Below are 17238 nucleotides of genomic sequence, written 5' to 3' on the forward strand. Positions count from 1 at the left end.
ATAGAATATAATGGATCAGTATTAATAATGAACATGATAAATATATGGACAGACTTGGATAGAATATAATGGATAAAGCATTTAAGATTCAGTGCTCAGCTTGTACCAACTAAATTTGGATTAATCTTTTATTTAGATTTTTTATTTACCCTGTCCTGAAATGTGTTTTTCAGAGATCTTAAATACCTTTGAGTGAGTGTAAAATGTCAGTATTGACTACTGTGAAGAATGAATCATAGGTGGTGTTGATGTGGTCATATTTGAACACGAGTCAAGTGTACGTTTAGCAGCAGTCCTGTACCTTTCCAGTGTCGCGGGTCTTGGCTCTGAGCTTGTTGACCTGAGTCTCAGCGATGTCAGCACGCTCCTCAGCCTCCTCCAGCTCATGCTGAACCTTCCTGAACTTAGACATGTGCTGGTTGGCTGCTTCCTCCTGGGTGAGATAAACAGAGGAGAGCATAACATCAGTATTCAAAGTTTGAAGCTTCAGATAGCAAATTAATATTATTTTGAAAGTTTTTTTATTGATATATTTAGGATAGCAATGTATATAGGGAGATAGATGATATAGCAGAGAAAGTGAGTGGTGGAACAGAGGGATCAAACTGCTGCCTCCAGGGACATATGTGATATAGGGGCGGCAGCACTACCACTAGACCAGCCCCCGGCACAAAGCTAAATAATATTCAACCCCCTCTCTTTTAAATTGGTAACACATAGGCAGAGGAGTCACTGTGCATACATTTCTTCAGCAATTACTTGCTTCAGCAATTACTTGCACTATCAACTGAGTCATTGTTGACTGATGTGCAGTAGCAACACTTCAACTAAACTGCCTGGACATGAAGTTTTGTAATGTCTACTAGGGAACGTAAGCTTTCAGAGTATTTGACTAAGTCTGTGACTCACCGCTTCCTCAGCCTGCCTCTTGTAGGCCTTCACTTTCAACTGCAGCTTATCTACCAGGTCCTGAAGTCTGCCAACGTTCTTCTTATCCTCCTCAGTCTGTGAGAGAAGATCAAAGAATCAATACCCCATAGTTTAATACACAAACCAGTGTGCTTTAGTGTGTGAAGAAGGCACATGTTCTTACCTGGTAAGTGAGCTCCTTGACTCTGCGCTCATACTTGCGGACTCCCTTGATTGCGTCTACACCTCTTCTCTGCTCGGCCTCCACCTCAGTCTCGAGCTCACGCACCTTTGTGGAAGAAATAAAGGTAGGCATTTATGTGAGGTGGTGAAATCAGACGTAACAAATCTTTGTAAAAACAGAAGTATATTCTTCTGCTAGTCAAGGAGGCACAATTGTTGTCTGTTCCTATATACTTTTACCATTTTAATTAGAGGGGTCTATAATGAAAACAACTACTTTTCATTATGTAGGTGGGTTATTGAGAGAGATTGTCTTACACAATGCCCCTGTGTAGGGAATCTTATGCCCTCTGCCTATAACAGAACACACTTTATGTCACAAAAAAAAATTCCAGCGCTTTCCATGCCTTACTGCTTAAACACCTAGACTTTAGCTTTTAAGAGTCAATTACTCAAAAATGTAATAATACAACGTATACAATGTATTTTAACACACTAATCTTCAGGGGCACTTATTAAAAATGTATTTTCCCAAAAATTGCCAGTATGCCATATTCAAATCTTACCAAAAGTAGCTTTTTTTTGTCAGAAAATATACATTTTCCTTAAGGGGGCATTTCCCCCGAAATTTTTATATGATCACATGCATTTCCAGCAGTCTGTCTTTCAATACACCCTGCTGTTAACTCACCCTGGACTCCAGTTTCTGGAGCTGCTTCTTGCCTCCCTTCATGGCCAGATTCTCAGCCTCATCCAGGCGGTGCTGCAGGTCCTTGACTGTGACCTCCAGGTTCTTCTTCATCCTCTCCAGGTGAGAGCTGGTGTCCTGCTCCTTCTTCAGCTCCTCAGCCATCATGGCCGCCTGGAATGGTACTTAGTTTAATTTATGCACCAACTGGCACCACTCATAAAGCCCCCTTGAGATATTTGTTGTGGTTAACCAGCCCAGCTACCATTGGCCCTTGGGGACAAATCTAGTTGATGTAATTCAAGGACTCACGTCAGTGATGGCCTTCTTGGCCTTGTCCTCTGCGTTCCTGGCTTCCTGGACGATGTCGTCCACCTCTCCCTGCACCTGAACCAGGTCAGTCTCCAGCTTCTTCTTGGTGTTCAGAAGGCTGGTGTTCTGAAGGAGGAAACAAGGCCATTTATTTGACTCTCAAGAGAACTTACAAGTCACAAGGCTGAAATTATGAAAATATAAACGCAAGCACTGTTAAATTCTATGTGTGTATAAATGGTATGCTTGGTTGAGTTTAATTAGAAATGGCTTTTGACCCGTACCTGGGAGTGCAGCAGTCCGACGCGCTCGCTGGCGTCTACCAGCTCAGTCTCAGCCACTTTGCGGCCTCTCTCTGTCTGCTCCAGAGCAACTCTCAGCTCCTCAATTTCAGCCACCATCAGACCGTTTCTGCGCTCCACCATGGCTGCCTGCTCCTTCATATCCTCTGAGAGGCGGACAGCGTCATCAAGGTGCAATTGGGCATCCTGGGGTTCACAATTACATAGTATCATTAGACTTGTGGAAGTAGGGGTGATAGGATTGGTGATCATTGGTAAACATTTCCACAATATCTACAGTATATTAGTCCACTATTCCATTCCTCTGTTCTATTCTTTTCTACTGATTCACAAACAAATCCCTCCCCATGTTCAGGTTGTTGAACCTGATGTCCCAGTCCCTTTACCTTGAGCTGTCCCTGGACGTTCCTCAGCTGTTTCTGGGCCTCAGCGGCCTGCCTGTTGGCGTGGCTCAGCTGGATCTCCATCTCATTCAGGTCTCCCTCCATCTTCTTCTTCACCCTCAGGGCATCATTCCTGCTCCTGACCTCAGAGTCCAGGGTGCTCTGCATGGAGTCAACCACCCTCTGGCTGTTCCTCTTGATCTGCTCCATCTCCTCGTCCTTCTCAGCCAGCTTCCTGTCCACCTCACCCTTGATCTGGTTCAGCTCCAGCTGCACACGCAGAATCTTGGATTCCTCGTGCTCCAGTGTGCCCTGGACAAAGAGAAGCAGTCAGGCGAATTGTGCTCAATACATTTGGATGTGTATAACACAAGGAATTACATACTGTATAAATGACTACAATAAACACCAATAAAGGGGAGCATTAGACTGTAGCTGGCATTGGCTAGTGTAACACTGCTTTTCCTATCAAACAGCTGTAGTGTGTACCTCAGCCTCCTCCAGAGCGGTCTGGATCTCAGACTTCTCTGTCTCCACGGTCTTCTTAGCCTTCTCCAGCTCATGGATGCTCTTGCCAGTCTCTCCGATCTGCTCAGTCAGGTCAGAGATCTCTTCTGCACACACAAACACAGGAGCAGATTATACTTCAGAGATTTTCACAGTGGATATCGCCAATGCACTGAAGTTTATAATGAATCATAATAACAGTTAATTAATTAACAGCATTTCATACTGTCTTCCAAATCTAATTTTCCCCCACATTCTTGGGCTATTCAAAGGAATACCAATTACAAGTTCCAAAAAATAACATTTTATACTTTACATGAAAATTCTGAGATGGTTTAATAGTAATTTTGATATAATGTTGATGATTACAGTTAATTCCATTTTCAAACACTAGTCAAACATCAGTCAAATAGAACTGCTGTCAAATGCTCACGTTGCAGGTTCTTGTTCTCTCTCTTCAGAGTCTCCAGATGATCCAGAGCCTCCTCGTAGGAGTTCTTCATCTTGAAGAGTTCAGTGCTCATAGAGCGAGCCTCCTTCTGAGCTCCTTCCAGCTCAGCCTGACCCTCCTCATACTTCTGCTTCCACTCTGCCAGAACCTAGGGAAATACATGGGATTTTCATTAGAACTCATTGATGGAGGGTTCTGAATCAGAAATATGCTACAATTATACTACAACTGATCAAATAGCAGACAGAAAATATCACCTAGAGTGAGGTTTATAAATGTTCACCTTGTCAAAGTTCCTCTGCTTCTTGTCAAGGTTGGCGGCCATTGCGTTGGCTCTCTCAACATCAATCATGAGGTCCTCCACCTCTCCCTGCAGTCTCTGCTTGGTCTTCTCCAGGGAGGCGCACTTTGAGTTGGTCGCCTCAATGGTCTCCTCAGCCTCCTGCAGACGCTGGGCCAGTTTCTTCCTGTTGGACAACAGAAGGTGGTGTTATGGTGAGCAATTTGTTGTGAAACAAATGTTGCACTACATATTGACATAACATTTTCTCAGAGCCTCCTATCACCCTCACCATCCACACCATTTATTTGAGTTTTTGCTACTGCGTGCAACTCACTTGGCCTCCTCCAGCTCCTCTGTGCGCTGGATGGCATCAGTTTCATACTTAGTCCTCCACTGAGCCACCTCACTGTTGGCCTTAGACATGCCGCGCTGCAGCTCTGCCTTGGCCTCCTGCTCCTCCTCAAACTGCTCTCTCAGGAGGTCACAGTCATGGCGGGCAGACTGGACACCGTGGGCCAGTGCATTTTTAGCCTGAGAAAGAAAGCAAGAAAGACAAAGACAAAGAGAGATTAGATAGAGAGTAAAACAAATGGCAGTAGAAGTCTCTGAGGGTGGCGTAGTCACCGTCTATATGTATATAGAGCTCTAAATTGTGGTGGGTGGTTTCCATTTTGGGTCCCTTACCTTGACCTCCTCCTCAATCTGCCTCTTCAGCTCCTCCACCTGCTGGGTGAAGGCCTGTTTGCCTCTGGTCAGCTGAGACACCAGGGCTTCCTTCTCCTCCAGCTGGCGGCCAAACTCACCTGCAGGGAAAGAGTGACCTCTTGTTAATGGGGTCTCTGTTCTCTAAGATTGAAAATGTATTTGTGGTATCGTAGGGCAGAAACTATGTGGACTGAATTTACAGCCCCCAACACATGTTATTGTTTACTACTGAGGTGAACTACATTGGTTTGGTTTGTTGTTCATTGTTGATGGTACCATTTTCTGTCAGGAGTCTGGCCCTCTGTCCGCTGATGTCGTTGACCTGGCGAACATTCTCATCATTCTTAGTCTTGATCTCGCTCAGCTGGTCCTCAAGAGTACGGCACATCTTCTCCAGATTGCCCTGTTAGTGAAACATATGGGACTCCTGTCAACTTCAGTTTACTTGAATGGTAATGTAGCTGACCCTCCTCAACACTGCTTGACCAAAACATCACTACTCACCTTAGCCTTGGCGACAGCCTCCATGTTGCTGGAGAGGTCATCAATCTCCATCTTGTACTCACTCTTCTCCTTCTCCAGCTTCTGCTTGACGCGCTGCAGGTTGTCGATCTGCTCCCCGAGCTCAGCCACACTGTCGGCCTGCTTCTTGCGCAGAGCGGCGGCTGTGGCCTCGTGCTGCAGGGTGGACTCTTCAAGATCACGACGCAGCTTCTGGAACTCAGCCTCGCGCTTCTTGTTCATCTCAATCTGAGCAGCAGTGGCGCCTCCGGCCTCCTCCAGCCTCTCGCTGATCTCCTCAAGTTCCCTGGAGAGATCGGCCCTCTGCTTCTCAACCTTAGCCCTGGCAGCACGCTCAGCCTCAATTTCCTCCTCCAGCTCCTCAATACGGGCCTAGAACAGGGGGCAGGAGCAGGGGGGATGAACACTACAATACAGTTGAAACAATTGAACCTCACTACATAATAATAGTATGTACAGTATATTTAGCATAAATGTGTTAATACATAGCCAGTTACACTAACATATTTACTATATTCATTAGACAGTGTCCCAAAGGCGGAACCAAACTATCAACGGTAAGAAGCACCATCTTTCCATAGAAAGAAGCACCATCATGAAGCACCATCTTCCATCTTACTGAGCCGTCAGAAGCTTCCAGAAGAAATGTGTCCGTTTTTTTCAGGAAATTATTCAGGTGTGTGCTTTCCTGTACTGGAGGTTAGATCCTGTACTGTACCTGGAGTTCCTTGATCTTCTTCTGCAGCTGAGCTCCCAGAGACTGCTCATCCTCAATCTTGCTGAGGAGCTGGGTGGTCTCAAACTCCTTCCTAACAAACACAAACACGTTGATTGCAAAGTTCGATTTGGTTAGATAGTGTAAAGGAAGCCTATATTACCATTCACTTTGCTTTTAAGAATCACATACAAATTCATAATTTCAAGAATGAGCCAATAACAACCATTATTTTGATCAAGATGGCAGGTAATACTGTGGTAATTGATTTGTGTTTACTTCTTGATTTTCTCATCAGACTGCTGCTTGTCATTCTCCAGGTCCATTATGGACTCCTGGGCCAGTTTCAGATCTCCCTCCAGCTTTCTCTTGCCTCTCTCAAGGTCCATACGGAGCTTCTTCTCTTGCTCCAGAGAACCCTCAAGCTACAAGATAAAAATACACATATATTGGTCAACTCTAAACAATTGAAGATAATATCATCTTACATACTACCATGGCCAAAATGTCAAACTCCACTCACGTCGTCCACTTGCTGTTCCAGCTTGGTCTTGGCCTTGGTCAGAGTGTTGACTTTGTCCTCCTCTGCCTGCAGGTCATCCAGTGTCTGCTGGTGGGCCTCTTGGAGGGCTTTCTTCTCCTTGGTCAGCTTGGCAACACTCTCATCCACAGACGCCATCTCCTCTGTCAGGTTTTTAACCTGAAAACGGCAACAACAAAATTAGTCTTTGGTCACTTCACCATGAAGGGGAGATTTAGTTTAATTAATATTAGAAATGTGTCAACAAGTGCTGTACTATAGATTCAACACTAGATGGCACTGTACTCCACACCAGTGTATTGAGGGGAAGTCATAAAGGAGGGGGGCACAGAACATGTAATGAATGTGTGGATTACCCCACAAATGAAATTACACTATTTTGTGTCTTAATCTTTACAGCACCCACAAAAAAACTTGAATTCCATTTCTGTTTTGAGTTGATTATTGTTTGGATTATTGTTTGGTTAGACTGTCTACGAAACCTTGTTTTCAGTGGCGTGCTTCTCCTTCTCCACTTTGGCCAGGGTGAGCTCCAGGTCATCAATGTCCTTCTTCAGCTCAGAGCACTCATCCTCCAGCTTCCTCTTCTTGGCAGTCAACTCAGCATTCATCTCCTCCTCATCCTCCAGCCTCTCAGTCGTCTCTTTGAGTTTGGCCTCCAGCTGGATCTTGCTCTTGATGAGCCCCTCGCACCTTTCCTCAGCATCGTTCAGATTCTCTGAATCCTGGTTTCAGAGCAGGAAAAAATATAATTGGCCTCTCTTTGTGTATGAAAATATAGACTTAATTTGGTCAAATAGGTCAGAGCAAATGGATTTAAATGTATGAAATATAAAGAGATAACCACAGTGTGCGTGTGTTCGTGTCTGTGTTCATGTGTGTGTAAATGGGCTCTTATGAGTGTCGTTGCTCACTCACAGATGCGACTTGAAGCGCCAGGTCATTCTTCTCCTGCACCATGGACACCATCTTCTCCTCCAACTCCTTCTTCTTGGCCAGAGCCTTGGCCAGGTCCGTCTGCATCTTCTCATAGTTCTCCTTCATGTTGGCCAGCTCCTTCTCAGTCTCTGCGGTCTTCAGCAGGGGCTTGATCTTGAAGTACACCTTCATCCATGGCCAGGTTTTCACATTCATGAATGAGCGGATGTTGTACTGGATAGTGAAGACTGAATCTCTGGTCGACAGAAAGGATGGAGTGGCATGGTGAGTGGCATGGTGAGTGGCATGGTGAGTGGCATGGTGAGTGGCATGGTGAGTGGCATGGTGAGTGGCATGGTGAGCGGCATGGTGAGCGGCATGGTGAGCGGCATGGTGAGCGGCATGGTGAGCGGCATGGTGAGTGGCATGGTGAGTGGCATGGTGAGTGGCATGGTGAGTGGCATGGTGAGTGGCATGGTGAGTGGCATGCTTAAAGATCTCCTCCAGTGTTTTTAGAACTTTTCCTGTGGAAAAGGGATATCCCAAGTATAAATACAGTAAAGTACACACACTAAAGGGTAAAAATATATGTTTTGAAGAAAATAGTGTGAACTGAAGACTTCAAGGAAACTTCAAGGAGTTGGTCTGATGGTGGCTTTGTGATGTCATCGGCCTCCCCCCTTTGCTTGAGGAACAATAGAGGAGCAATAGAGAACAAAAGAGTAAAGCCCCACCCCTCACTTGTGCCATGCCATGAGGATACCTGGAGCACCTAATGAGATCTGCCTTTTGTTAAGTAAATCAGGTGTTTAATGAGGTGAAAAGGAGACTAGGGTAGGACTTTAAAGCTACGTTCTGGGATTCAAAGAATAACAAAACGGGGACCCCCGCCACTTTTTGCATACAGCTGAGGAATTTTTTGCCAAGTTGTCTACTATTCCTCACCTCCTCTCCATCATCTTGGTGAACTCTCTCCTCATGAGGAATCCACGGCTGAGAGCCTGGACCATGCCGACCAGAGAGGCCAGCTTCTCATCTCTCATCTCCTCAAGGACACCCAGCAGACCAGCTTTGAAGAACACCTGACACAGGTAAACATGGTCAATTATGGAACCTCTGTCAGATGGTTACAGATAGAAAGGGTTGAATCGAAAGAGAGGAACAACGCCACTAGATTGATTTCACCAACATAAACATTGCAATGCTTACAAACAAACCATGGGATAGGTTGTTTATAAGTTGTAAGTTATTTTACAGTTGTAGATGAATAATGTACACTGATACAGATATCTGCAGCCATACCACTCTGACACAATGCACATGATAATTAATTGAGATCAATTTTTTTTCAAATTTTTAAGAAATTATAAAAAGATGAATGTATCAACTGGAGAGACATTGAATGGTTAGAATTTATATTATCGTTGTCAGTTTTGCTGGGGATATTTGACTGACCTTGGTGTGTCCAAACTTGTAATCCTCATGATTCACATCAATGGACCCAAGCAGCTTCTCAGAAGCCTTCTTGTTGTCCATGAACTGGCCCTCGGGGATGACACTGGCATTCAGTACTTTATACCTGAATGAGGAGACTTGTTTAACATGTGGTAGAAATTTAGTAAATGTCAAGTTATAATAGGTTGGTCATATTACGTTAACGATAAGCCTCCTGTTGCTCAGTTGGTAGAGCAACGCCAGGGTTGTGGGTTCGTTTCCCACGTGGGGCCAATATGAAAAATTTATGCACTCACTAACTGTAAGTCGCTCTGGATAAGAGCGTCTGCTAAATGACTAAAATGTAAATGTATACGGATGCTGGGAAAACCCTTAGCGCAGAACTTTCTTTGTGTGTGTGGTGCGTGTGTGTGCGTGCATTTGTGTTTGTGTGTGTGTACCTCTGCTTGAAGTCAGCATAGATGATTCTGCTGGGGAAGCCCTTTCTGCAGATCCTGATACCTTCTAGAACACCATTACACCTGAGCTGGTGGATAACCAGGAAGTTCTCCATCAGACCTGGAAACACAAACCAAGTCTCATTAACAGGTTAAAGATTGGTTCGTTAAGGTTACTGATACTGTACTGATAAGATGTAATATTTAACTCAATATTTCTTGTACCTGGAGTCTTTGACTCGTTGGGGATCAGGCAGCGCACAAAGTGAGGATGAGTGCTCCTCAAGTTGGTCATCAGCTTGCCCAAGTTCTCCTGTAAGAGGGTTACAAACCATTTTCTCAGAGATCATTTCTGATAATCAATGCACCTTTTGAAAGCCTGAATATACACATTTTAAAAGCTCACCCTGAACTGGGAGGACACAGTCTGCATGGAACCACCCTTCTTCTTGCCCCCTTTCTTGGTTGTATCTGTTAAAATGGGGAAAAGTGATATATGATTCTAAATTAGAGAATATCAGGTTAACTTCACACTTATCTTAATGCAAATGCTGCCAATGAGATTGTGTAAAATAACACCTATTGTTTGAGTACATTAACAGAGCGGCACGTCTTGCTCTTCATTGTAATCAGAGGGCTGATATAAATACTATGCATTCCAGTCTCTCTTGGCTAAGAGTTGAGGAGAGACTGACTGCATCACTTCTTCATTTTATAAGAAACATTAATGTGTTGAAAATCCCAAATTGTTTGCATAGTCAACTTACACACAGCTCTGACACACACACTTACTCAACCAGACATGCCACCAGGGGTCTTTTCACAGTCCCCAAATCCAAAACAAATTCAAGAAAGTGTACAGGATTATATAGAGCCATTATTGCATGGAACTCTGTTCCATCTCATATTGCTCAAATAAACAGCAAACCTAGTTTCAAAAAACAGATTAAGCAACAGCTCACGACACAACACCTCTCCCCTATTTGACCTAGATATTTTGTGTGTATGTATTGATATGTAGGCTACGTGTGCCTTTAAAAAAAATGTATGTAGTTCTGTCCTTGAGCTGTTCTTGTCTATTAATGTTCTGTATTATTTCATGTTTCATGTTTTGTGTGGACCCCAGGAAGAGCAGCTGCTGCTTTTGCAACAGCTAATGGGGATCCTAATAAAATACCAAATACAAAAACCCAGTGAAAAACCCAGAGAAATGTTGATACATTTAAAGACTTTAAAGCAGCAATCAGCAGTTGAAACAATACAAATCATGCTCCCTGCCACTGTTTCTATAAAAAGCTGAGAGATGGGGCTGGAGAAATGTAACCACTGAAATTCATAGGCAGAGCTATGTACACAAGGACTGACCATCCATGATATCAACATTATAGTTTTAACCTTGTTTTGAGGCTATAAAGTGCTTGTTTACCTACACTTTGTTTACAAAAATTGGAGTAAAACAAGCTTCTATTTTGGGTTCTGAAGTGGTACGACAGTTGAACTAAGCTGATGTTCTTCAAGAAAGTTATTTTCTTCAAGAATGAATGTCGTCCAAAAATGGATGTAGCAACTGCAGATTGACCCTTTAAAGAAAATGTGGGTCTGAGTTGTAACTAGTTCTTATTTAAATATTTTAATGTGATGCTAGTCTTACCCTCAGGTGGGGCAGCGACATACAGGGTAGCCATAAGTTTGACTGAGGACTTCCCGTACAGCTGAAGAACTGAGTCGTTCAGGGGGTCCTTGTTCTTGTCCAGCCAGCCAGTGATGTTGTAGTCCACCGTGCCGGCGTAGTGTACCAGGGAGAAGTGGGCCTCTGCCTTGCCTTTGGCAGGCTTGGGCTTCTCAAACGCCTTGGTTTTCCCAAGATGCTGGTCATACAGCTTGTTCTTGAAGGAAGTGTCTGAAGCCTTGGGGAACATGCACTCCTCTTCAAGGATGGAGAAGATGCCCAATGGCTTTACGAAAAGAGATGTATATCAAATTAGTGATATTTACATTTAGGATCACATGTATTCCTTTATCAAGCATGCTATTATCAGAGTATCTTCATTTAGGGGCACAAAATAGGAAACAGAATTCTCAACAGTCAGATACCTTGTACCCCTGTGGTAATATCTCACACAGCGCTCTCTATGAGCTTTTGCTGTTGTGGTCCATTACAATCCTGACAGACAGTTTACCTTCTCAATAAGCTCAATGCAGGCAGCCAAGTCCATGCCGAAGTCAATGAAGGCCCAGACGATTCCCTCGTGTGAGAAGGTGAGAAGACATCACTATTCAAAACAAGCAACGCACTTGCCCCAAAATATTTCCGGTGTTTAGAAAATGGTAGATGCTGTGTTTGGCCGCCTTACCTGAGGCACAGTCTGTCCCTTGGTCACATACTCGTTGCCGACCTTCACTCTGGGGTAGCAGAGAGCCTTCAACATCTCAGCTGAGTTCAGGCCCAGCAGGTAGCCGATTTTATCAGACACTGGAGAGAGAACCAACAACAACAGACTCAGGGACACAAGATCACTTGATTCTGATGTCACACTGACAAAAGGGTTTGGCCAAGTTTGTTATAGGTTAGGTTTTGATTTGAACCCACATCCATCATTTCAAATCATTTCTGGAGGTTGGAATTTGGTCTCCATAAATGATCTCCTGCCGGTCTTTGATGAGGCGCTGTCTGTCTTACATATTGTATATCTATGATTGGACTGGGAATGGGACTAATTCTTTACATATTATATATCTATGAGTGGGACTGGGAATGGGACTAATGCTTTACATATTGTATATCTATGAGTGGGACTCACCCTCTGTGCCGTCTGGCTCGGCCTGCTCCTCACGCTGTTTCTGCTTGAATTTCAAGTTGCCATGGTGCAATACAGCTCCTGTCAGCTTGTAGATGCTAATCTTCTCATCGTTATTGAAGCCCAGGATTGTAATGGCATCCTGGTATTTGACAGGAAGTACAACAGTGATGAACTGAACGGTAGTTTGCTCACTTACAGTACACTACAATTCTGTGCTCTCACCAGAACAAATGGGATGGATATATATGACTGGCTTTCACAGAGCCACATGATTACGCTTGGCCAACACTAGTAGATGACAGCACAAAAGGAGTTTTCCACAGTTTCACAGGGCACTTAGTGGCACTCTCTTGTGGATGTCTTACATGTGTGTGCCTCAAGGTGAAGTGTGAAGTCATGAAGAATGCCTTGAGGCTCATGCCTAACTAAAACAAGGCATTTATAATCTGACAAAAAAAATACATGAAAATTCCCAGCTGCTACCAAGTTGGAATTGAACAGTGCATTCATTGTGTATGGTGGTTCTACCCATTCCATATCTAGAGTTTGGTTAGCCGTTTGTTTGACTCACGTCTGTGGCATCCAGCTCTTCCTTGTCGTTGATGCTGGCCACAGTGATCTGACCCTGGCTGCACATGGGGAAGTCGTAGGGGTTGGTGGTGATGAGCGACATTTCTATGGACAACGGAGAATGTCTTGTCATTTAAATCTCTTAGAATTGTGCTGTCCTACCTTTACAGTATCTCTCCTTCCTTTACTCAATAGATGGACTCAACTATATCACTGTTAAGGTTTCAAAGCTATCGGTAATTGATTACCGGAATGTTCAGTAATTTTGGTAATAATAGAAAATCTATGGCAATCTATCGTAACTCTACTTTGCCATACCAACAATCTCAGGTTTGTGATTGGTCATCATCTGGAAGAAGATGTGGTAGCCTCTCTCATCGGGAAGCTGGAAAGACACTCTGGACTTCTCTAGCAGGTCTGAGAGAGAAAGAGAGAGAGATTGACAAAAAGAGAGAGAGAGAGAGAGAGAGAGAGAGAGAGAGAGAGAGAGAGAGAGAGAGAGAGAGAGAGAGAGAGAGAGAGAGAGAGAGAGAGAGAGAGAGAGAGAGAGAGAGAGAGAGAGAGAGAGAGAGAGAGAGAGAGAGAGAGAGAGAGAGAGAGAATTAGAGAATCATGATCTCCCAAAAAAAATCTGTGTGAATTTAGTAAAGCATTGAGAAAAAATCCTAATCAACTCACAGGTCTCAATGTCAGCTTTAGCCAGTTTGCTACCTTGGAAGTGAATCCTGATGAATTTACCCTATAGTAGAGCATGGGGGTTAGAAATAGGTCAACTAAATACATCTAACATTTAACTTTGATAGACCCCTTTAAATGTTACAGAATGTTGGACATCTATTGATATAACAAAAGGGAACTACTGAAATAATTGTTTCCAATCTAAGGTCACTTTCTCACAGTATGCCCTTCATACTTACAAAGCGAGATGAGTTGTCGTTCCTCACTGTCTTGGCATTACCGTAAGCCTCCAGCAGAGGGTTAGCTGCAATGATCTGATCCTCAAGAGACCCCTGATTGAGACAAACACAAGTTGCTCAGAAACTGGTCAAGTTAGTTTTTCTCAATCGCTTGAACACAGCCCACCAAACTGAAATGTGTTAGAAAGGTAAAACCTACCTGCATTTTGCCTGGCTCTGCTTCCTTCTTGGGACCAGAAACTGCAATGGTGGCGAAGTACTGGATGACACGCTTGGTGTTGACAGTCTTTCCTGCACCGGATTCTCCACTGGTTAATATGACAGAGAAAGAGGGGTTTTAGTTTTAGCTTTCACTAAGAAATAGCATTGAAAAATACACTGTTGACCTGGTTTCTTACATAAGTAAATAATTAACAAATATTCCCACTCATCAACTTATTATTACGCATAGCCTAATCCATTCATTATGTCATATATTTTCATCACACCCAAGTGACCCAACATATTGCAGTAGAAACACTTTCTCAAGTGAGATTTTTAGTACACAACTCACGTAATCAGGACGGACTGGTTCTCCTGGTCTGTAACCAAAAAACATATTGCTTATCATACTCGAGCAACATTCTGGGTACATTATTGAATTCATAGCATCATTATGAATTTCATTTAGGAAAATTTTTCATTCAAGGTTACTGAAATCAGATATTACCAGCAAACTGTTCCAACCTAGACTAGAAAACAGTAGATAACTCTCTAAAGCATATTTTAACTTCCATCCATCCATGCATCCATCAATCTATCCATCAATCTATCCATTAATCCATCCATCAATCCATCCATCAATCCATCCATCAATCCATCCATCAACCATCCATCAATCCATCCATCCATTAATCCATCCATAACCACTTATGGACTTTGAGATCCAAGAAGGAAGTTGACCCCAGCAAAATATAGGAAGGTTGTGGCTTTTTAACACATTCCAGTTTTCTTGGCTGTGTAAACTTTTTCTCCACCTGTGAATCCTGTTTCAAGAAAAGTGTTCAAGCAATCGAGAAAACTAACTTGACCACTTTACCAGTTTCTGAGCAACTTGTTTTTGTCTCCATCAGTGGCCTCTTAAGAATCTGATCAACGCAGCTAACCCTCTGCTGGAAGCTTACGGTAATGCCAAGACAGTGAGGAATGACAACTCCATATCAACATAGGACAATTTAAATGTTTCTGTATCTCTTGCTACCTCTGTCCCTAAGCAGTTTGATTGTCTCGTTCTTAACGTGGGCCTTGGTCATAATAACCAGCTGACACTAATGGGAGTTCATCACCCCCCCTCGGCTCTCTCATGTGCTCTTAACAATTTATCTGAATTGGTATCTAAGTGTGGTCAATCTGAACTATTTATGATGGGTGATTTTATTGACTGGAGGATGCCAGTGTCAGATACACTGAAATATATTTGCTCTGAGCTAAACCTGTCTCAGCTGATAACTGAGCTTACACGGCCAAATCCTAAAGATCCATCGAAATCTACCCTGATTTATCTTATTTTCACATTATTTTCACAATAACGCCAGATGAATATGTTGCTGGTGGGGTTTTCCCACAGGATTTTTGTGACCATTTCCCCGTTTTTTCTGTGTCAGTAATGTGAAAATCTATAAATCTAAGCCTCGTGTAATCATTAAGAAATACTTAAAAAACGTTAGTGAACAAGCTTTTTTTACATGATCTATAATTGAGTGACCTTGACTGTATCTCAGCTATTCCTGAACCTGATTTGTCTTTAAGCTTTTTTCCAAATATCTTCAATACTATTGTAGAAAATCATTGCCCCTTCAAAACTGATTCATCTGAAGTCATTCATAAGAGAATTGTTGCCTTGGTCAAGGCCAGGAACACAGGCTTAGGCCCGGATTGGTAATCTTTTAGACAACTGAGGACTCAATGTGTAAGACTGACCAAGAAAGCTAAATCTGATTATTTTGTAAATACTCTTTCTGATTGTAATGGGAACCCGGCTAAATTCTGGAAAACTGTCAAATCTCTGATGGGTTGCACTTCCTCCTCTCTGACCCAACAAATTCATTCAGACTCTGGCCCCATTACGGACAAAAATGCTATCATTGATGCATTTAATCGTCTTTTTATTCCAGCTGGCTATAATTTGAAAGAGCATCTAACCCTTGTATCTCTGAGAGTGGGCTGAACGCTGATTCAGGAATTTTGCAGATTGAAAATGGTAGTCAACATTTTGTATTTCAGTAATTCACAGAAAAATAAGTCCTTGATGCCTTACTTTCTATAGATACCTAGATATCCACAGGGGCTGACCAATTGGAGCTGGGTCTGCTCAAGTGTGCTGCCCCCCGCATTGCTTGCTCAGTAACCTATAGTTTTATATTGTAATTGATTTTGACGTATTTTATTAAATTGTATATGCAGGGCTCACTTGTAAAAGAGACACTGGTCTCAATGGTGACTCCCTGATTAAATAAAGGTACATAAAACATGCACTTCTGGACATCCATCCATCCATCCATCCATCCATCCATCCATCCATCCATCCATCCATCCATCCATCTATCCATCCATCCATCCATCCATCCATCCATCCATCCATCCATCCATCCATCCATCCATCCATCCATCCATCCATCCATCCATCCATCCATCCATCCATCCATCCATCCATCCATCCATCCATCCATCCATCCATCCATCCATCCATCCATCCATCCATCCATCCATCCATCCATCCATCCATCCATCCATCCATCCATATTCATCCATCCGTTCAATCTTTAAATATATATTTTTAACTGCATACCCCCATCTAATCCAACTACTTTGTTATCCTCACTGACACATACATGGTGATTCTTAACTAGTCCATATACATTTGTAATTAGCAGCGATAAAATGTATGTGTTTGAAGGTTATATTCTGCTTACAAAAAAACCAGAGGAATCCTTCTCAATCTATCTTTTGTTACTGATTTCAATTTGCCTGTTGGCATGTTTGGATAATTTTGATGTTTATTTCAAGAAATGGAGTAATTGCACAAATCAGGCTTACCTCCTTAGTGCCGTCAGGATGCGTGACTGTTACAGTACACTTCCCATCAGCCCTTGCAGTGACCAGACCCTTAAGGTACAGCTCCTTGGGGTCTGCCACATAGCAGGCGTTCTTTGAATCAAACGGTGCGGTTTGTGCCTCCATCCTCTCCTTCTCAGGCTTACGGAGGTATATGGCAGCCTTGCCGTAGATTTGCATCTCCGCGTCCGTACTCATGGTGACGGATCACTAGGAAAGAGATGAGACAAGAAACATGATTGACTCTGTGGTGCTTCTTCCCCAGTCAACAGAGCTGTGAGTGGTATCTCTCACAGAACATTTGTCACTTTTCTGATGAAGACTCAAACTGTCTCACCTTCTTTTTCCCCTCCTACAGATGAATTTGTACTTCTTGGAGGACCCTGGGAAACATTAGGGTGTTGTGAATACGCACAAAAACCGTTTTGAATGGCATCATTCAACACAATCATTACGGCCAATTCAACTACAGGTGCAACTTGTAACATTCATTTTCCTAATGGCAACTCACTTTACTACACATTCTGTCAAGAATTCAAATAAATA

At 43.1% G+C, this 17238-nt stretch overlaps 1 protein-coding gene across 1 annotated transcript; it reads right to left on the reverse strand.

Annotated features, from left to right (window-relative positions):
* Positions 1 to 283: 283 nt before the first annotated feature.
* Positions 284 to 16890, reverse strand: LOC311111071 (myosin heavy chain, fast skeletal muscle-like; the record flags this gene model as incomplete). Its single annotated transcript, XM_084189068.1, has 35 exons — positions 284 to 433; positions 910 to 1005; positions 1094 to 1198; positions 1784 to 1954; positions 2093 to 2218; positions 2377 to 2580; positions 2781 to 3089; positions 3267 to 3391; positions 3718 to 3883; positions 4019 to 4202; positions 4353 to 4549; positions 4703 to 4821; positions 5000 to 5126; positions 5228 to 5617; positions 5964 to 6054; positions 6240 to 6385; positions 6484 to 6660; positions 6984 to 7226; positions 7420 to 7675; positions 8365 to 8501; positions 8875 to 8998; positions 9315 to 9432; positions 9537 to 9624; positions 9718 to 9782; positions 10963 to 11266; positions 11492 to 11557; positions 11666 to 11784; positions 12113 to 12251; positions 12684 to 12787; positions 13001 to 13099; positions 13361 to 13421; positions 13600 to 13692; positions 13799 to 13907; positions 14153 to 14180; positions 16713 to 16890. The coding sequence occupies 35 exons, from the start codon at positions 16888 to 16890 to the stop codon at positions 284 to 286; spliced, it is 5214 nt and encodes a 1737-aa protein (XP_084045194.1).
* Positions 16891 to 17238: the final 348 nt, after the last annotated feature.

The sequence above is a fragment of the Coregonus lavaretus genome (assembly GCF_964263955.1).
Source record: "Coregonus lavaretus genome assembly, contig: SUPER_36_unloc_1, whole genome shotgun sequence".
Taxonomy (NCBI): Eukaryota; Metazoa; Chordata; class Actinopteri; order Salmoniformes; family Salmonidae; genus Coregonus; species Coregonus lavaretus.